General features: G+C 48.3%; 1 protein-coding gene across 2 annotated transcripts in view; it reads right to left on the bottom strand.

Moving 5' to 3' along the window:
* The window catches only part of MALT1 (MALT1 paracaspase), a 52,176-nt gene extending 36,111 nt beyond the window's left edge, over nucleotides 1-16,065 (bottom strand). The window contains exons 1-2 of one of the 2 annotated variants that reach the window (XM_028524648.2): nucleotides 15,602-16,065; nucleotides 6,659-6,825 (exon numbers count right to left, since the gene is read on the bottom strand). In XM_028524648.2, coding sequence (XP_028380449.2) covers nucleotides 6,659-6,825; nucleotides 15,602-15,879 — 445 coding nt within the window. In that variant the 5' untranslated portion in view covers nucleotides 15,880-16,065. The remainder of the gene's footprint in view (nucleotides 1-6,658; nucleotides 6,826-15,601) is intronic. The other variant, XM_028524649.2, reaches the window with a different exon arrangement.
* Nucleotides 16,066-21,689: the final 5,624 nt, after the last annotated feature.

A 21,689-nucleotide genomic window follows, 5' to 3' on the forward strand; every position in this document is an offset into this window, starting at 1 on the left:
CCGCCGGCGCGCCTCCGGTGCCCGTCCTGGCTCCCGCCGCAGCAAGCGGCTCTCACTGACGGGCGTGTCAGCCAGCATGCGGCCTCTGGCCTCCAGATGGTGCTCATTAATTCACCACGGCAAATATTCTCTGCTATTATTCAGAGAAAAGAGACAGGCATGATAGAAGTTAAAAGGCTTTCTCCCTACGGTGTCTTACAAAGGCATGCATAACTTTAGTGGCGAGGGCCCACGTGGCCAGAATGTTCTAAAAGGTACCCTTCCCTTGTGTGGGAGACGGGACTCAATGATTTCTTTAAAGATTTCATCGATTCATTTTTAGAGAGAGGGGAAGGGAGGGAGAAAGGGAGGGAGAGAAACATCGATGTGTGAAAGAAACATCTATCGGTTGCCTCTCACATGCCCCCAGCTGGGGACCTGGCCCACAACCCAGGCAAGTGCCCTGACTGGGAGCTGAACCAGAGACCCTTTGGTTCACAGGCCAGCATGCAACCCACACGAGCCACATCAGCCAGGGCTAAATGATGTTTAATGTACATGCAAACTCAAAGTTCATACATCTGTTCTGTACCCACAATTTTAATAGTCTAGTCTTCAACAAGCAAGCAAATATGCGCATAGATACCTTCCTGCTTCAACGACTGAGAATTGAAAGGAAAAATGTGATTTGGAACCCGCCCCTGGAGAGTAGTGAAGATGAGAAGTCACAACACCTCCCGTGTTTCAACCGCACACGCTTCCTTCCGCCCACGCAGCGCCATGCGACAGGGAACCGTGGCCAACCTTCGACCACGCTCGCAGCGCCCACGGGTCGGAGGTGCCGAACAAAGGCAAGGAGAGGAGACCGCGCGGCACCACGCAGGGAGCGCTGGGGCACACAAAGGAAAGTTGGGCCGTGGAGGGGGACACAGAGCTTCCTGACAAACAGGCCTGTTTTCAGATAAGCTCTGCAGGCAAGTCGCAGAGGTCGCTCGGCTTCCTGTGAGCCGGGGAGGACCTGGCGCGGCGCGAGGGCGCACGGGGACTCTGCTCTGCACACGCAGCAACGCACGCGGCCGGGGGTGGCTCCTGACGTGACAGAAGGACGCGTCACGGGCTGCCTTCCAGTCATTAACCCTCACAGTGCACGCACATGGTGATGTGATTTACAAACAGCTTTTCCAGGAACAGAGCTATTGCATCCACTCCAATGCATCTATTTTCAGAGGCCATGAACCAAAATGCATTTCCCATCTGCTTCCATCTAACACTTTTGCTCAAAGTTATTTGAAACTTTCTAAGCTGTCCTTGGAGAGCGCCCTGCGATGCCCCAGAACAAACACCATTCCTTCCTAGAACCGTCATCCCCACCATACAACCAAAGTACGTCCATGTCTGTCTCCTTACAAGTCAGCTCGCACTGGCACCTACTGAGGCTAAACCTGGGCGCCTCTCATGCCCCTGGTTCCTCCGAGTGGCCCAGTGACCCCGAACACCGGTGCAGAGACTCGTCTCTCAGGCCCCACTTACTGCTCTTTCCATCTCTGCTTCCTCCTTCCTCCCCCTTGTCCCCATCCACGCCACCCTTGCCTCTCTTCATGTCTTCCTATGTTCCCTTTGGAAAATTTCTACTGCTCATGAAACAAGGACAGTCTCTTCTAAGTAACATCTGGTATTTGAGTACTTTTTAATTTGGCAAGAAGGAAAAAAAAAAAACTGGAGTCCACGGGTCAAAGGGGCAACAGAGGTCATAATCTGTATCTAAGTTTCCCAGGCAACCCAGAAACTGCCTAGCGTTATGGAAATGACGTGGAGTTCAGGTCAGGGCCCGCAGGCCGGGGTGCTCACCTACCTCTGTCAGTAGCTGGGACTCTAGCCAAATGGTAACTTCTGGAAATCTGGTGTTCCACATAAATGTTTGCTCACATGTAAAACTTACATGTTCACAATAGTACTCTTCTGAAGATACAATGTGAAGTAAAGGTATTTTGGCTACTGAAGAATATTAGCCCTGGCTGGTGTAGCTCAGTGGATTGAGCGCGGGCTGCGAACCAAAGTGTCTCAGGTTCGATTCCCAGTCAGGGTACATGCCTGGGTTGCAGGCCATGACCCCCAGGAACCGCACATTGATGTTTCTCCCCCCCTTCCCTCTCTAAAAATAAATAAATAAAATCTTAGAAAAAGAATAATATTTAACTACCTCTGCTCTTGTTTTAGAGACAAAATTGAAATTAAACAGCAGAGACATAATAATGAGCATGCTTAAAAGGGATTAAAAAAAGCGAAATGCTAGGAAATAAAAAAGGGGTTGGGTGGGTGGAAAAGATGCCCCGGAAGTGGCCTCACGTGCCACCTGACACGGTGGAGCGGGAGGGGTAGTGGAGGGGCAGCATCACACAACCGGAGAAGGAGAGAGCCTTAGGGCTCACTCAGTGAAACCCACACGTAGACGTCAATTCCCTCTAAACACCCCCCTTGTCCAGCCTCTGCCGAGCCAACTCTGGGCCAGCGCATTGCTTCTTCCTTGGCAACCACTTCGTGATCTACGTCACTCTAACTGATAGAGTCTATAAATATGTGCTCAAAAGGTTTCCACTTAAAACAAAAGAAACAAATAAAAGCATCTTGAACTGCACATCTAAGTTTATCTACATTTACCAAGGACACAGATGCCAATACTGGTTGCTTGGGGACCAGGGTTTTTGATCCTTTAATGGAAAAAAAAAAAAAGGTCTAAGAAACCATCATAAACTTGAGATTCAAATAATTTCAGCACACTGAACGCCCCCGCCCCCTTCCAATTCCCACGGAGAGGACCCACTCACCGAGTGGACCCAAGGAGCGAGTGGAGCAACAGCGCCGGAGAAGGGGGACGGCTACCATCCAAGAATGAAAACCACAGGCCACTTCCCTGACGAAGCACAGGCAAGACCAGACTGAGGGGCAAGCTGGCCTGCCCACGTGCCGTGGAAAAGCCCGGTTCGAGAGAAAGCAGAAGAGGGTAAAACCTCAGTCCTGTGGTGGGTGTGCCTTCAGAAAATACAGCGGGTGTCGGAGCCCACAGAAAGCGAGACCGGGCGTGAGTCACCTCGGCTCAGACCTCATGCTGAGTGAGGGACCACTGAAGTTTTAGCTCCCAGTCCGGGGGAGTGCTCCGGCCAGAGATGGGGCAACGCGGCCGCAGCTGCTCCTGGACTCCCCAAACAAAAACAACAGAAACTCGGTCGGTTTGTCAAACACAGAGAAACTCCATACTGCAGCCATCGCCTTGGCGACCTCTGGTTTGACCCCACAACCCGCTGGAATGGAGCGTGGCAAAACAGGACGGAAAGAAATTGAACGCTTCCTCTTCTCCCTGCGTTTAGGCCTGGAAGGCCTCCTCCCAGGTTCACAGCATCTCCGGCAGTCAACTTACCCAGAACAGACCTCTCGCCAGAGACGACCAGAGGAAGATCGTTGGACTTTCTGTGAGATAAGAACTAATGTTCTTTTGAATGCATTGCTTCAAAAGAGAGAGAAACAGTATTTCTAGTTCGTATTTTCATCAAGATTCAGGAATACACTGAGAAGGGAAAACTGGAGATCAGATGGAAGTCTCTACACACTTCTGTATGACTGCACTGGACGTGATCATACAGGCTCGGCCTTGCTAGACTGAACGTTCAGCAGGCAGGGGCTCGTCTTTCAGTTCTCTCTGCATCCACAGGACCCCGTGCCTGGCACAGCAAAGGTACAGGAGCACAGTAAGTGCTTCTCAAGTGAGTGAGCAAAATCCCAAATTAAGTTGGTTCTATCAGAGCTTCCACTTTTTTAAAAACGATTTTATTTTTTAGAGAGGGGAAGGGAGGGAGAAAGAGGGAGAGAGACATCAGTGTGTGGTTGCCTCTCGCACGCCCCCTACTGGGGACCTGGCCCACAACCCAGGCATGTGCCCTGACTGGGAATCGAAATGGGACCCTTTGGTTCGCAGACCAATGCTCAGTCCACTAAGCTAAACCAGCCAAGGTTCAGAGCTTCCACTCTTAATATAATTACAATAGTTTTTCTTATCAATATCCTTATTAAAGTATTAAAATTCTTTTCTACAATTCTTACATTTTTTTGTTTCAATATCTGTAAATCCAGTGTTTTAGATGATCCACATAAGATACAGATAGAAACCTAACCATAAATTATTTCTCCCTAAAATTACTGAGTTTTGCCAGTTCCCAAAATACTTCCTCTTAAATCGATAATTAGCATCCAAGGACCAACTGATCCGATGGCCTGTGGCTAACGCGACGCCCAGCCACACAGGAGCAGGCGCACACGGTGATGCAGGGACTGTGCTCCTGGTCCTGCTCTCTCCTCCCACGTGCAAACGCCTCAGGGAGCAGGCCACTTCCGAGTGTCAGAACGATTTGCACAGGACAACAGTGACAATCAAGTGCTGATCCCACTACTGGGAGAAAACCACAAAAGGCAAAAATAAATTAAAAGAAGAAAGACTACTGATGTTTCTTATAGTATGGTACTGTATTCATGGCTGGCTTGTCAAAGATCAAAATATATTGTTACAACTTTCAGGTACACCTAAACAAACAAGTGCCCCAGTTTCAACCAGGCCCAGTTTTGTACACGGGGAGCTTTGAAAAACTGGACACTCAGGCCAGCGCTCACCGTACGGGTCCCGAGACGTGAGGCCTCTCGTGGTGTCTGGACGCAGGCCAGCACGGCACCGTGTCACGTAAGTGCTTCAACTCTGCGAGGCGGAGCACACTGACTCTCAGTTTATAGACCTGATGACCAGCGGTCAGAGTAACTCAGTCTCATTATTGCAGAAGAAGAAGAAGACGAAATAAAATTACATTTCCTTCCCCGAGAGGTTCCTACATTGCCAGAGGCCCGGGTACTCCATAGGTATGAGAACTTAGTAGCTAGCAGAGTACCCCAGCCTGGGAGATTTTAATCATCACAACCGCTGGGTACGATTCCAGGCAGTGGGGAATATAGAAATGAACGAAGATCACCTTAAGGAGAAGGTTACTGGTTCTATGTAGATGGGGTTCTGCATGAGCAGCTAGTGGTTCCTGCCTCCAAGTCTTGGTATGAGAAGGCACTGAGAAACACATGCGTTGAGCATCTACTACAATGCGTAACACAAAGCAGGCATTTACAGGAGGCCTACTGTATCGTCTACATTAGGCCTTGTAAAGCAGAAGATAATCAATCTGAAAGTCCAAGATGCCTGACTCATAATCCAGGATCCTTTCCATTTGTAGTAGACACTTCAGTTCCCGCCCCAGGACCTGTGACCCCCTTTCTGCTTCCGACATCACTACACTTGGTGGTCCATGTGCAGATTCTGTTCGGTGTGGTTTCTGGAAAGCGGACTCAGCCCAACTCTACCCTGGACTCTAGGCCGGGCGAATCAGCACATTCCGTCCCCCTGGCCATGATGACGGGTGTAGGGACAGACACAAAGGGACAACATCATCAGCTAATTGGAGTGACTCTTATGATTTTTGCGGGGACAGGGGTCAATGCAAGAACGAGCAGCAGATACCTTGTGCCTACCTACGTACAAAGTCAATCTTAGGGGGAAGCCAGGGGCAGGAAAGAAGAGCGAAGATGAAAATAAACCGACGCCTTGGAAACGGGGCTGTTCCCGGCCTCCCTTCTTGAAGCCCAACGTGCTTCAAGGCTTTTCAGTCAGGGAGCCCGCGCGCCCCCTCTGCCGTGCCCATCTGAGCCGGGCTCTCCGGTCCATGTAACCGTCGGCACACCGCCACCACGTGCCCCGCACCCCCAGGCCCCGAACTGACAAAGTCAAAGATAAGATTGGGACGATAATTCTAGGTTCCTCGTGTTAACTTGAACACAGCATCACACACAAGTCTGCTGTGTAGTAAACAGTGCATGCGTCAAAGGCCCGTGAAGCAGAGAGCACTGTGTGCTCCGTCCTCGGCCTCCTGGCTCCCAGTGGGGCCGTAAGGGCGAACTGGGCGTCTGGGGAAGCCGGTCTGTGGTGCTGCTGCTGCCCTCAGTGGCCGAGACGCCTTGGCCCCTCCTGCCACCGACCAGCTCTGTCTGCTTCCCATTCCTCTCACTGCACTTTGGAAGTGAGAGGCCTCACTCGGCACTGAGAGGGTCAGGAAAAAAAAATCGTACGATTGAGACAATCAGCATTTCAAAAGCATCGTGCTGGCCAAAACCTTTAAACTGTTAACTACTGGTCATACCTGCTTTACCTCACTCGTGTACACACATATAAAGAAATATGTGTGTGTTTATTTTTTTGGCTATAATATTTCAACAGAAATCACAGAAATCCTACCCCTAAATACTTTAGCATGTATTTCCTTGGGATAAAGACAGTTTTCTATAGAAGTACAACACCATCATCACACAACTCCCTAATATCTAATAAGCAGGTTATATTGAAATTGTGCTACTTGACCCAAAATGCCTTGAATAGCTGGTTTCTTAAACTGCAAGCCAATCGACGTTTATGCATTGTATTTGGTTTTTGTATGTTCCTTATATGTGTCAACCTTGGGGAAAACGGAGGCTCCACACTTTTACCTTTTCCAAAAACATTCAACACAGTGCCTCTGGTCAAACACGCCGGTCTCGCCCAGTGTGCCTCCAGGACCCCGGGGGACACACCCGAGGGGAGCACACGCGGGGAAAGGCCCACCTGGGGGGCTGAGGAGCTGCAGGGCGTCGGTGTGCTCCAGAGCCTGCAGGAAGTCGCTCAGCTCCGCGACGGTGCAGCCCTTCTCGCCCAGGAGCTTCAGCAGGCACAGGCTCGGGCTTCCTTCGGGCTCCAGGACCTTCAGGGAACACTGCTCCAAGTCCAGGCCGCTGAAAGCAACAGATTTAACGCAAGTCAGCCGTTTTCGTCACTGTAATACGCCCACTCTATGCTTGGCACCAGAGGTATTGTAGGAAATAAACGGCAAGGTGTTGAGTGCTGAAAGCTATTTACGTTATGAGTGCCACTGTTCTTCCCTCCTCCTCCTGCCACCGCAGGGGATCTGGTCGGCATGGTGGTGGCGAATGTAGCCCAGCACCGAGTTGGAAAACTGGTGGGTGCGAGGCAGCACACAGGACCCAGGCCTGCAGATCGGCTTTCCCGTGGGGAACCTGGCTGGCATTGTAGCTATGCTGCTTTAGGGCTTGCTTTTGCTAAAACTCCCTCACCCCGAATTAAGACTGCACGTGTTTAATGTGTATCTCTGAAGCAACTCCCTAAAGTCTGTGCAAAGCCGTCCCAAGGACAGAACGTAACCAGATCAATCATTTTTACCCGTTCCCTTGCATTTGCAACATTTTTTTCCCCTCTGTTATCTGTAAGAAGTAATCACTTAAAGTAAACCTAAGTATAATGAATGAGAACCTTCTTTGATGTAATGCTACTAGAAAGCAACAGAAGCCTGTCCAGGCAACGATCGAGGCACTCTCTGTCTCAGAGAGTGGCCACACCGTCCCTTTTCCTCCACGGGACTTCTGCAGTCTGTGTGAATTTGTTTGTCACAGCCACGACACACAGACCCCGCTGGCCGGAGTCTGCATCAGTCACTCTGAAGCCAGCAGCAGTGGCGGCCCTGCAGAGGGGACGTGGGCAGGGCTCATGGCCGGATGGCTCCCTCTTCACTACAAAGCTTTCTGCACTCCTGAATTTTTACTATGTGCACTCATTTTCTCAACAATAAAAAAAAAGATGATGCTACTGACGTTCAAAGGACTTGTAAGTGCTCAGAAGCGCCCTAACACAGGGGCAGGTGCACCGTGGTCTGTGGGCTCCACCTGCCTGGTCTCCTGATTTTGTAAATAGACTGACAGGAACACAGCTACACTCACTAACTTCCATGTTTACAGAGGGGCATGGATGCTTTCCTGCTGCAACAACACAGGTGAGCAGCTGGGCTGCAAAGCTGGAAATACTATTTGGTTCTTTACGGAGAAGTCTGCTATCCCCTGCTCTAGGAATCTTTATGTTTTTTCTCGTTGTCCTCTTGCTGAAACTATTCTTCTTGCATATTGGTAGTTAACACACACATACAATGTCGTTTTCAGTGTTACTGTGTTCAGAGGTGGTATACAAAGTTAGAAAGGTAGGCTAAGATCAGACTGCAGGGGGCCATGAGTTAAGTGACAAGGGCTATAGATTTCAGTCATTTCACAGGAAGGGCAAATATAAGTATCAAACACTCAAGAGAAGAAAAAAAAAATCAAGGAAAATCAAACAATCAAAACCCAAACCAAAACAAACAAACAAAAAAACTTTTCAAGGAGACATAACCAACAATAAAGGCCTGTAGGTAATCTGTCGAATTTTCGCCTCATAAACCTTTCCAGGCACTCCTTGCTTTCTGCCAGTTTGAACCGCAGACCAATACAAACTCTCGCGTCTCCCAGACCCCGCACCAATCCATCAATCCCACTTTAGACACAGCTTCCTAATGGTGCTTATCGTATGTACCACAGGTGGGCAAACTTTTCCTTCAAGCGCCAGAGAGTAAATACTTTAGGCTTACGAGCCAGAGTCTCTGTCACACAGTCTTCTTTCTTGTTTGTTTTGTTTAACAGTTTTTTAACTACAAAAACCACTGGTAGCTCATTAGCTGCACAAAACCAGGCAGTGGCCTGAATTTGTCCCATGGGCCACTGTTTGCAGACCCCTGGTCTGTGTGTTTAATTCGACATTATTCTGCCTTAAAACCCTGAGCTTTTCTTTCATAAGCATATCTTAACTAGATTAAAGTACTCCTTGAAACAGAAACCCCATCTCATATACACCCATTTAGCCCTGGCTGGTGTAGCTCAGCGGACTGAGTCTCTGGTTTGATTCCCAGTCAGAGCACATGCCTGGGTTGCAGGCCAGGTCCCCAGTGGGGGGGGATGTGAGAGGCAACCACACATTGATGTTTCTCTCCCTTTCTTTCTCCCTCCCTTCTCTTCTCTCTAAAAAAAATACATAAATAAGATCTTTAAAATATACGTATATAGATTTAATCCCTCAATACCAAAAATCTGTCTTACCCATGTTAATTATTCAAAATCGAGTGGCTACCGAGTGAATTTCAACCACAACTGGAAAGCCTGGAGGCCTGCAAAGGGGAGGGGATGGAACAGAATCGTGCCGCCACAGCAGCGGCACAGTTACGGTCAGCCAGCTTTCACGTGCCTTGACCTATTCTCCATCCACGCTCACTTTAACCAGTTTAACTGAAAGCAATTTTATGGCTCTGCTGCCACAGCATTTATACAGCGGTCAAGCCAGACTTACAATTCTGTGATCAAGTTAGTTATCTCCCCAAAAAAACATACCCAACCAAAATAATTTCAATGGTAGTATCGCATATCTCACAGGACTGTTAGAATTAAATGAGATAATCCACGTGAAAAGAACTTAGCACGGTGCTGAGTAAATGACAAGCACTCAGCAAAAGCTCTTATTATGCAATAAAAGCATGGGAAGACCCAAAGAGTATTAAGGTTGATTTCTTAATCATGTTTATTTCTGAAACGGTTTTAGTTTTACCTTAGAAATGTTTTGAGTAGCTACTATTTCGGTAGCCTGATACTGTCCTCCAACACCCCCTATCACTGTTAACTAGGTCTTCCTCTCTACGGGCCCTGGTTACATTGATCCATTCAAGCTCTGGTTAAACGGGAATCTGCACGACACGTGGATCACCCACTCCAACCCCCGCAGTGCAGACCGGTGGCGGCAACACAGTCTGAAGTCCGTGGTGGGGTACGACGAAAATCGGGCCAAGACCGCCTTTTACTCAAAGATTGTCTTCCCTCTATTTCTGAGTGTAGAGTGCCTTTTCTTTTATGGCATAGTGGTGACTCCAACAGTAGCAAAAACAAAAGCTGAAGAGGCCTGTTGGTCCTTTATTTTGTACAAATTTACATCACCAGTCCTCGTAATGGCCAGGTCAAGGAGCCGGTATTAGAGACAGCATAAGGGTCACAAACTTTTCAAATAATCAGAACGTGAGATGGGTAAAAACAAAGGCGCTGTACGATGAGTGTCGTCTTCACGATTCAGAAAGTTGATCTGGGTCTGATCCATGAAATCAAGGGGCCATCTTGTCAAATGCCACCAAGTCACGCGGTAATCAACGTTTCTACGGACACAGAGAAGAGGAGAGTCTTTTCTCCCTCCCTTATAAAATAAGTAAGTATCAAACTGAAGCAGACAATGATGTCGCTTCCAAAACAAGGGGCACCGGAGAAAAACAAATTTCTCTGTCTGCTTCCCTTTGAAGAATTTTCCACACGAGCACCGGCTTTCGGCTCAGATGATGCTCATGAGCACCCGGCTTCTCTTTCTTTTTTAGTTACATTCCTGTAAGCCTGCGCTTTGAAGTGGTTTCCACCAGTCCTAATTTGGAATTTCTGATCTGAATGAAAAGGCTCTTACTGAACAAAAGGACTCTTACTGATACACTTAAAAAGTGTGTCTATACTTATCTTTATGTTTAAAGGTATATAATCGAATGAAACATATCATTCACCCTTTAGGGTACAAACTATGGCACTGTTTGTAGGCTCTTTTGCTTCTTTTTGATACGCTTACTCTTTGGAATTTTCATTCCTTAAGTCAACAACTAGTTACTACTCATGTAAAATGGGCCAGTCTTTCTTCCCCTAGGCTTTGAGGATATATCGAATAGCAGCAAACAACACAAAATTCCCTCTCCTCCTGGATTTCCTTATAGGAGGAGGACACACACACACACACAGAGATTTCTCTCTCTCTCTCTCTATATATATCCATCCACCCAATCGTCTCCACTGAGGCTGTGGAGAAAAACAAAGCAGAGCAGAGGGACAGGCAAAGTTGGAGCAGAGGGCAGATGAAGGGGGTAATTTTAAATAATGCGACCAGAGAAGGATTCATTGAGAGGGGTGACTTTTGAACTGACATTAGAGAATAGAGACGGAGGGAGAGAGAGAAACATCAACTTGTTGTTCTACTTATTTATGCGTTCATGGGTTGTTTCTTGTGTGTGCCCTGACCGGGGATCAAACTTGCAACCTTGGTGGATGGGGACAATGCTCTAACGGACTGAGCTACCTCGCCAGGGCTGAGAGGGTGACTTCTTTTTTTTAAGATTTTATTTATTTATTTTTAGAGAGGGGAGGGAGGGAGGGGGAGAGAGGGAGAGAGAGGAGGAGAGAGGGAGAGAGAGAGGGAGAGAGAGAGGGGGAGAGAGGGAGAGAGGGGGAGAGAGGGGGAGGGAGAGAGAGAGAGAGAGAGAGAGAGGGAGAAACCATCAAACCATCAATGTGCGGTTGCTGGGGGCTGTGGCCTGCAACCCAGGCATGTGCCCTGACTGGGAATCGAACCTGCGATGCTTTGGTTCGCAACCCGCGCTCAATCCACTGAGCTATGCCAGCCAGGAGAGGGTGACTTCTAAGCAAACATCTAAAGGGGTGAAGGAGCAAGTCACGAGGTCCACCTGCACGGACCAACTCAGGCTGAGTACACAGCAGCACAAAGATACACAGTCTGCACGGAGAAGCCAGAAAGCAGGCTTGAACACGAGCAGAGAAGGGGAGGGCGACAATATGGACATCAGGTCCAAGAGGTCATGTTAGCTAAGTGGTGTTTCTACCCTGTGTTGTGAGCAGAGGGAGGCTAAGACTGTTGTAATGTCTTAAAAGAACCACTCTTACCGATGTATTGAGAACAGACTGGGGGTGGGACAAAGCAGGAGGAGAAGTTAGGCAGCTACTGGGATAACCCAGGTGACAGGGGACGGTGGCTCGCCCTGGTGCCCCACAGCCACCAGGGCTGGATTCTGCATCTACACGGAAGAGACAGCAGACGAGGTGCGCGGGAACGTGGAAGCGGCGTGTAAAAGCGGAGTCAGGAAAGACTCCAAGGTTTTGGGCCCCGGCAACTGGAGGGAGGCAGTTGCCACGACCGAGATGCACAAAACTGCAAAAGAAAGGCTTCTGCTAAATGTCTGGACATGCCATGTTTAAGATGTCTATTAGTCAACCCAGAGGAGATGGCAAATGGTCTTCTACACGTAGGAATGGGGACTTCCACACACAGATGTGCACCGAAGACATGAGTTGAGAGTCATCAGCCAGACAGACGTGGAGTCAGGAGACGAAAGGGTAACACCGAGAAGGGGACCCGGCGCCGTGTGGACGAGCAGAGGCAAAGCCCGAGCCCGAGGCACTCCGAGGTTCTGGGCCCGCAGAGACAGGAGGGAGAGAGGCGGGAGGAGCGCTTTCCTTCCAGCCTTTCACACCTGTTCCCCTTCCCACCGCAAGCTCCCCGAGGGCAGATGTCTGTCTGCAGCTACTGGAGCACCTGGCACACAGCAGGCATGCAGGGAATGACTGGTTTCCCTGGTCCACGTTCTAAGCGTCCTCCTTCCAGGATTTCAGGCGGCAAATTGGTGCCTCGGGGAGCTCTGTGACTCCCACTGTCTGCGCCACCAGAGTTTATGTAGCCTGGGCACAACCCTCAGAACCTGTGTATGTGGCCAGCAAAGAGTGGTCAGTATCAGCTCAGCCTGGACAGGAATTAGGCCTGAGTTTGTATTGAGAGCATCTCCGTACGGACATGGTTGTGGGCAACTAAACTACTACAGGCAAGGATTTATTCTGAGTCATCAGGAACCATCTGAAAACATTTACAATTATTATTTCTAATTCCTGATGGGCAGTCCAGAACAGAGGCTTGTGGTTTATTTATTCTCGCCTAGTTTGAGGAAGGAGAGAGTCAGAAACAAGCGAAAAGAACCAGAATAGGCAACGTTTTGAGGTTTTAGGGCTGTGAATCCAGAGACTCAGAGAAAAAGCACTTTCTGTTTTTCTGGGAGCTGCTACCCACTGGGATTCTCACATAATTCCTAGGTTTGACTCTGGAGAAAGATACCTCTAGGGCCCTGCACTGTTGTAGGTGCTCTTCTGCCATTAGTACGAAATGACTTTAAAAGAACTCTCTTTTTTTTGGTCTTAAATAGAGTAAGCATCGCCAGCTTACCTTGCACCCCTCAGGTGTCATTCTCTAGCCCTCAAGTTCCCAGCGCTCACCTTTTGTTCTATCAGTTTAATTCTGATTTCAATAGGTAGGTGAGCTTAATGGTCTTCAGTTCTCCAGCCTTCAGGATGCCCTGACACCCCTCACCACAACTAGCCCACTCTGCACTAACCTTCAGCATCTCGGAAGACTGGAGAAACTCGATCTCTTGTCTGACTTCCCATCCCGAAACCCCCAGATCCCACGTATGCACGCCCTCGCTGCCTGTCACCTCTTCCTGGCAACTGCCCTTTTCTCCCCAGTGTCTTCACTGGACAGTATAGAAAGCTAACATCATTCTGTAGCCTTTAACAAAATCTGACCGAAGGCTTAGGAAGGAAAGCTGAACACCTGATGTCAGGTGTCCACTGCTTTCGGATTCCACCAGCCCCGCGTCTGCAGTGGTACAGCCTTCCTTTCTTCTCTCTGCTTCACCACCAAACAGGAGCCCTCCTCAGGGAAGCCCAAAGCCTAACTCGAGGACTAGACAATGCCACAGATTAACCCATCACAGACCTGGTGCACCAACCCCCAAGGAAGACAACTGTTTACATCACCATAAGTCTAGAAGTTCAGAAATCTATGGACCTAGAATAATCGTATTTTGGATTTTCTTTGCATAGCAGAGAAAAAAATACACCATCTGTCTGCTCAACTTCATGAGCTTACCACATCTTGGTTCCATCCTTGTGTTGTGACTCCTCCGTATGGCCCAATCACCCCCAACCACCACGACTGTGGTTTAACCCAAAGTCCCTGAAACTCAAGGTTATTGTGAGGGGTAAAGTAGATAATGCATGTAAACACTTAGTACATTGGTATGTACTAAGTGGTTAATAAAATGATAAAAATATGTCACTGTTTTTCATAACCAAGATAGCATTTTACATGTTACCTGGGAATGTTCCAGAATGACAGTCCATTACTAAGCCCTTATGAATAGGAGCTAAATACTCGTCATCTTTATTATCTGGAACTTCTAGCAAATAACAGGCACTCAGTAAATGTAATTTTGAATGATATTGCTCCTCTTAGTTCAAAAGTATTCAGAGTGTCTGAGATGGGTTCTATGCATGATACACAGAATCTTAAGTGATAATTCCTGTTCTCAAGGGGTTTATAAAGAAGTACATAAACAACGTATAAGACAAAATCTAGTGACAAGAGAAGTTAAAAAGCGCTGCAAACAGAGATCCAAATCGTAACAACAGTAAAGACCTGGGGTTCTTCGTGTGGTGGGGGAACCCTTCATGCAGGTGTGGAGAGCCGTTCACAGGATCCACAAGGTCACCACGATTTTTCCAAATAACACTACAACGTTATTTATCTTTTTCATTCACTCTCCCCAGGAGCGCTCACTGGAGTATCTGGTGTTACATGGCCTGCGCTAGCGCAACAGACCGAGTACAGAAGCACATAAATGGAGCCACCAGCTCTCTGCAAGGGAGCCGAGACACCGAGACCTGCAAAATGGCAAACGATGCCACTTTTCTAATTGTCTTTGTTTTGCCACAAAAACATGTTATTTCTGTTAACGTGCAATGGGTTATTCTTTTAAAGTCAGTTAATACTTTAAATTTGTCTTAGTTTTAATTTCTAACATGGCAAAACTCAGTATGTGCTGTATGTATGTAATATATAGAACCCACGCAAAAAACTCTCCAGGTCCTCAATAATTCTTAAGGAGTTTCTCAGGGGCGTCCAACCTGCGGCCCAGGATGGCTGTGAATGGGGCCCAACACAGAATCATAAATTTACTTAAAGCGCTATGAGATTTTTTGTGTGTGGTTACGCATAGCAATATATTTGATGTGTGGCCCAAGACAACTCTTCTTCCAGGGTGGCCCAGGGATGCCACAAGGTGGGACACCCCTGGAGGGAATCCTGAGACCAAAAGTTCAAGAACCACCAGTACAGCGGTTCCAAGCCTGGTGACAGGAAAACAGTTTCACTTATGGTTTAACGTTCATAGTGAGCTCAAGAAGCCAACTTGGTGAGCTGGTTTGATGGAGGAAGATGGTGAGTTTAGCTTCAGTCTTTCCCACCATCCTCTCCCCACGTAAGAAGCTTCATCATGAACTCCTGCACCCCAAATCCTTCACTCTCGTTATCTCTTTACCTGCACTTCTTCCTAACCTTCCTGAGGTCTCCCAGGCCTGTGTCCGTATCCCGTCGGTTTGCACTTTAAGGTCCTCGGAATTTTGCCCTATCATAATGGTCACCAGAGAGCCTTCCTGCTGTCAATATCCTCCTCGGTCAACCTCCACTTCTCTTTCTCAGCCCCAAGGGACAAGCGGAGGGAAAGGGTGTCAACACCGGGCCCCAATCTCGAACCTCTCGCATGTCCAGCCCTTTCCTGGGTTGAAGCTCTCTCTGCAAGGTTACCGAAGTGCTCCCCGAGTCCCTTCCTCGGGGCTCCGTCCACACCAGCGGCCCCTGCACGTCCTGTGTGGCCACGGCGCGCTCCGCTCCCGCACCAGCCTCGGTCCTCCCACCCCAGTGCCCACCGCACTGGGCTCGCGCGCCCCGCGCCCAAGTCCGCCTCCACGTGACGCCGCCCCTGCGCCCCAGGCGCCTCACCTTAGCCGGAGGCGCCCCCGACTCCCCGCAACCTCCGCCAGCCTCCTCCAGCCCCGGCCCTCGGGCGCTCGGTCCAAGCTCCCGCTGAGCTTCCGCAGCAGCGGCTCGGGAAGACGGTTGATGGTCGCGCTGCCCGGAGCCGGGAGCGGCGGCCCCGAAGGTGCGACCAGAGGCAGCTGCGAGGCCGGGGGCGACTGGGCCTGCTGCGGCTCCCCGCACTGCGGCATCTCCCGTGCAGGCGACCCCGCCGCGACGGCCGCGGCTCCCGCCGGCCGCATCGCGAGCGTCGGCTCCAGTGCACCTTCCGCTCGTCGCCTCGCTCGCTCGAGTGCTGCGGAGGCAGGGGCGGAAGGACAAGCCGGCGGCGCGGCACCGCACGCGGAGGAGGAAGCTCCGCTCCCGCCCCGCCGAGACAGGTTTGCTGCCGGGAGCCGGGTGGACCGGCCGCGGCGGCCGCGAGGAGGAGGCGGAGCTTGGGCGGGGGCGGGGCCGCCCACGCTGCGCGCGTGCGCACCACCTCGCGCCGGCCTCGGGCTCCCTGCCACCCCCGCCTGCGGAGGCGCGCGCTTCAAACCCCGGGAGGTGGAGTCCTGGTTCTGCAGGAAGGATCGGGGGGTTGCCGCTGGAGGAGGAAGCGCTGGAGGAACTACGCCCGGGCGGCTCCTCTACGGCGAGGAAGCGTGCGGCGTCGGGGCTTCCCGAGACCGTGGGAGGATGATTGCCCCACGCCAAGGAAGGGAGCGCTCGGGCTCTCTGTCGCCGGCCCCGGCCCCTTGCTTCAGCGCCGCGCTCTGCTGGTTCAGTGACTTGCGTGTGCCGGGCGACGTCACCGCACCCGCATTGGGCAACCTCAGCGGAGGCTTCCTTGTTTTAGGGATTGACGTGTGTGGCATTGTTAAGGGAAGTGGTGCCAGACTCCAGATACTTAATAGAAATTGTGCGAAATCCGTGCCTAGACATAAAAACCGAAACAAAACAAAACTGGGCTGTGGCGTATTTTAAACATCTTGGAAATTATTATTATTATTTTATTTATTTATTTTTTTTTTAGCAGAAATCGCCTGGTTTCTTCCCAGGTCATATTGCCACCCACAATGTTCATAAATCAAAGCAGACAACCTTATAGAGATTGCCCTCCCCTGGAAGGGTCCAGGGTAGATGAGATAAGCGCTGGCTGCACCTAATCTTCTCCCAATCGTAGCAATCAATGTTCAAGGTCGTTGCCCCGCTGAAAACTATAGTGTCGTTTTGGGACAAAAGTAGCAATTTACAAAGTGTGAGCAGCCAGATAGCTCCCAGACACAAGGTTTCCTGGCCCAGTTTCTGGTGCATTAGCTTTTTCATCCCAGGACAGCAGGATTTTCTGTAGCACCAAGTTGTACACCCAAATTCTCACTACCTGTTGGCGAGGTAGTTGCTTCGTATACAGCGTCCACCACAACATTTTAGCACAAACAATTACTGTACTTTTTCATCACTGTTAACTACAGAGTTCGGAATGTAATATAATGGCTAAGTGTATGACCTTTGATTCCAGGAAGATCTGCTTGATTCTAGTTTTAAGACCCTGAATAAGTTTCTTAATTCTCTGCCTCATCTGTTAAAATGGGACTGAATATGTAGAGAGTTGTTACCAGAATTAAAGGAATTGTTGTATATAGTGCATTTGACACTGCTTGGCACAGAGCAGCTAATAAATGATAGTTATTATCCTTGTAAATGCAAAAGCTCATTTCATACTCAGTTTGCCTTGGTCTGGAAGAAGTAATGCAATGTGTATTAGTACTGTCAAAATTGCCACGTTAATTTTGGGAACACTATAATAAACAGCAATTCAGCTTCCTTTTCTATATACCAACCATTATGTTTATATAAATATAACAGAAAAACAGACTGGATATCTGGCTTTTAAATGCTCCTTAAAAGTCCATGCACGTCTATAGACAATATACTTGGGAGTTCTTCCTCATTAGTTGAAAGTGACACAGATCTTTGTGTCACCAATCCATTGGCAGGAAGCTTGTGGTTTCATTCTATGGAAATCCACTGATGTAATCTTCAAGACACTCACAACTCTGGAAAACTGGCTCAGATTCCTTTCTTCCTTTACACAATTTGTCCCTAGGTAGTACTTTAAAAATGCCAAAATAACATTAGCTCCTATCTGGATAGGTTTTCAGTGGCCCAGCTCAGGAGAAAACCTGCAGGTCTTGGGATCTGTACACAACAGAGGGCAAGGACACCTGGGTCTTGTGACTCCAATGGCATTCCTTGTCTCCCTCCCTTAGTGGATGCTTTGCACCTGTGTGATCTCGGCTGGACTCAGCCTCTGGGTGGAGGCCCCTGAGTTCACTCTCAACCACAAGGATCTCCACGTCCCTTATAGCCCATTCTTGCTGGCATCTCCCAAAGGTTAAGGAGAATTTTTCCATTTTGACTTTGACTTTGGAATAGTACCTAAGTATTTCAGTAGTATTTCACACTCTTCCTCCACAATGAATCATGCATGGCAAAGACTAACTACATGCACTTGTCTACGTTTATTCATTCATTAACAAATATTTACTGGGTGCCTACCTGTGCCAGGCTCTGTACCAAATACTGTTAACTGGTGGTTGGGAGAAACATCGATTGACTGCCTTCTGTACACACCCCGACTGGGGACCCAACCCGCAACCCAGGCATGTGCCCTGACTTGCAGAATGATGCCCACCCAACTGGCTGGCGCTGGGCTTTATTTATTTATTTTATTTTTAATGTATTTTATTTATTTATTTTTAGAGAGAGGGGAAGGGAGAAAGAGAGGGAGAGAAACAACCATCAGCTGCCTCTCCCATGTCCCCAGCTGGGGACCTGGCCCAGTGCATGTGCTCGGGCATGTGTCCTGACCAGGAATTGAACCAGCAACCTTTTGGTTTGCATGCTGGCACTCAATCCACTGAGCCACATGCGCCAGGGCTAGACTTTATTTTTAAAGAGCAGTTTTAGGTTCACAGCAAAATGGAGAAGAAGGTACAGAGATTTCTCACATACTCTCTGCCCTCACATACACATAGCCTCTCCCATTATCAACCCCTCCCATTAGAGAGGTATGGTACATTTGTTGCAGCTGATGAACCTACCCTGGTACACTGTAACACCGTAAGTGCATATTTACAGGGTTCACTTGTGGCGTACATTCAATGGGTTTAGACAAATTTATGATGACATGTATCCATCATTATGCTCCCATACAGAGTATGTTCACCGTCCTAAAAATTCTCCATGCCCTATCTATTCATCCCTTCTCCCTCCCAACGCTTTGTAACCACTGGTCTTTTTACTGTCTCCATATTTTTGCCTTTTTCAATGTCATATAGTTGGAATCAAACAGCCCTTTCGGATTGGCTTTTTTCACTCAGTAATATGCATTTAAGTTTCCTTCATGTCTTTTCATGGCTTGATACCTTATTTCTTTTTAGCACTGAATAATATGCCATTGTCTGGTTGTGCCACAATTTATCCATTCACCCACCAAAGGACATCTTGGTTGCTTCGAAGTTTTGGCAATTGTGAATAAAGCTACTACAAACATCTGTGTGTGCAGGTTTTTGTGTGGGCAAAGGTTTTTGATTCATTTGGGGTAAATATCTGGGAGTATGAATGCTGAGTGTATGGTAAGAGTACCATATTTTTTGGACCATAAGATGCACCTAGATTTTAGAGGAGGAAAATAGGAAAAAAACTTTTGAAGCAAAAAAGGTGGTAAAATATTTAATAACATAAATAACATCATATTTCACCAATGTAAATGTAAACAGAACTCAACAGCAGCATTAACAACCATTATTCCTCCCAAACTTCGGGGGCGGGGGCGGGGGCGGGGGGAAGTCCAGAAAGGTGCATCTCATAGCTTAAAAAATATGGTATGTTAGTTTTGTAAGAAACTGCTAAAATGTTTCCCCGAAGTGGCTGTACTCTCGTGCATCCCCACCAGCGGTGAGTGGGAGCAGCTGTTGCTCCACTAGCCGGCCGCGGGCATTCAGTGGTGTCAGTCTTCCAGATTTTGGATCGGACAGGGTTTTTGTTTTGTTTTATGTTGTTTGTTTTTAAAGAAAGTTAAAATCATGACTTCAACAAATGTACAATTAAGACATGTCACAGCTTTTATTTAACCCATTAGCGAACAAGGGAACGAGAAAGCTGTTACAACCACTTCAAAGGAGAATCTAAAAACAAGATAAATATGTAAACCCTGGAGGATACTGAAATGAATTAGCTTCATGGATGCAAAACTGGCTTGTTCCACAGTGGGGGAGGGATATCAGTTACACCTCCCCTGAAAGAATTTACTTACTTAATTAAGTATTATTTGCTTTAGTAGCAGTTTTTTACATCTTCCGTCTCTCAGAGTTGCAAAATAGCAAGTCAAAGGCAATGAAAGGCATAGACTAATCTGGACAGATGAGCTAGTTACAATACCTAACTGTACATTTCAGTCTTTGTCATTTTTTTCTTTTAGCCCTTGGAGTACAAGTTGGACCGACTCCACTCTCTGCTCCTGGCAGGGAGTGGGAGTGGTGAGTAATCTGTCGGCAGCAAGAAGGAGTGTGGAAATACCGAGGGAAAAGTACCCCGTGGAACAGCAAGAAAAACAAATTCCTCACATGCAGGGCAACTCCCAAGGGCTCCCAGTGATGTTCAGGGATGCTTTCTGAGGTGGGAGACATTCATACATGCAACATGCTGTCTTTCCTTTTCAGGAAGACATAGCTGAGCTCTATGTTATGATAGAATCATACAAGATATCATGATAGACATGGCATTATGATAGGGAGAGTCTCGAACCAGGTCTAACGTACTATCTACAAAGCAAGTCATCCAGAAACTCTGATTCTTAAATGATCAGTACTACCAAATCCCTGGGGACACAGTTCAACTTAAGGGAGGAGCTACAGTTGAGGCGATATTGCCCATGGCCATGAGACGCTTTGGTGGGGTTTTCAAAAGGGCAGTAACTCCCTTTTGAACCCACCCACTAGTCTTTTGACTTTGTGACGATAACAACTTCATTGGGCTACGATGCCACTGATGAGGAAATTCATTCAGTAGTGCTTACCAGCTACTGCCAATCAGTACTCTTAGAAGGTCCGAGGGATGCCGGCCACAGCAGCGTTCCTGATCGTTGGCTGCGCGTAAAGATCACATGAGGGCATGACGGTTCCTCAAAAAGTTAAATATAGAATGACCACATGATCCAGCCATTTCCCTTTTTTTTTTGCATGTGTCAGAATTTCCTCCCTTTCTAAGACTAATATTTCACTGTGTGTATACAACACCCTCTGCTTATCCACTCAACTGCTGATGGGCACTTGGGCTGTTTCTACTCTTGGCCACGGTGAATGATGCTGCCATGAGTATTGGTGCACAAGAATCGATTCGAGTCCCTGCTTCCAGTTCTTTGGGGTAAATACCCAGTATGGATAAACCTGGAGATCGTTATGCTAAGTGAAACAAGCCAGTCACAAAAGGACGAACAGCAAAGGATTCCACTTACATGGGTTACCTAATGGAGGGAAGTTCACGGAGACAGAAAGGAGGGCAGAGGTTACGGGGGAAACCAGAAGAGGGGAATGGGGAAATAGTGTTTAATGGATGCAGAGTTTCCATTTGGAGTGATGAAAAAGTTCTGGAGATGAATCAGGGTGATGGTTGCACAACACTGTACATGCACTTAATACCACTGAATTAGATACTAAAAATGGTTAAAACTGCACATTTTCTGTTGTGTAGAGTTTCCCCACCTACACACAAAAGACCCACGCAAGGAACCTCACAAACATACTGGCACCCGGGCCACCGTCCCCAGAGACTCCAACTTTAATGGGCCTGGTGTGGGGCACTGGCAACAGCAGGCTTTGAAGTCCTCCAAGTGGTCCTACTGTGCAGCTCAGCCTTGTCCGTACATTAGGATGCTTTGGGGAGTTGTAAAATACTCTGATGTCTGGGTGTCACACCCATGATCCTTACTTAATTGGCTTGGGGGTGCTGCCTGGTTACTGGGATTTTTTCTTCATTCCCCTGTGGATTCAGTTGCTGTGCAGTCAAG

Source organism: Phyllostomus discolor, chromosome 9, assembly GCF_004126475.2.
Source record: "Phyllostomus discolor isolate MPI-MPIP mPhyDis1 chromosome 9, mPhyDis1.pri.v3, whole genome shotgun sequence".
Lineage (NCBI taxonomy): Eukaryota > Metazoa > Chordata > Mammalia > Chiroptera > Phyllostomidae > Phyllostomus > Phyllostomus discolor.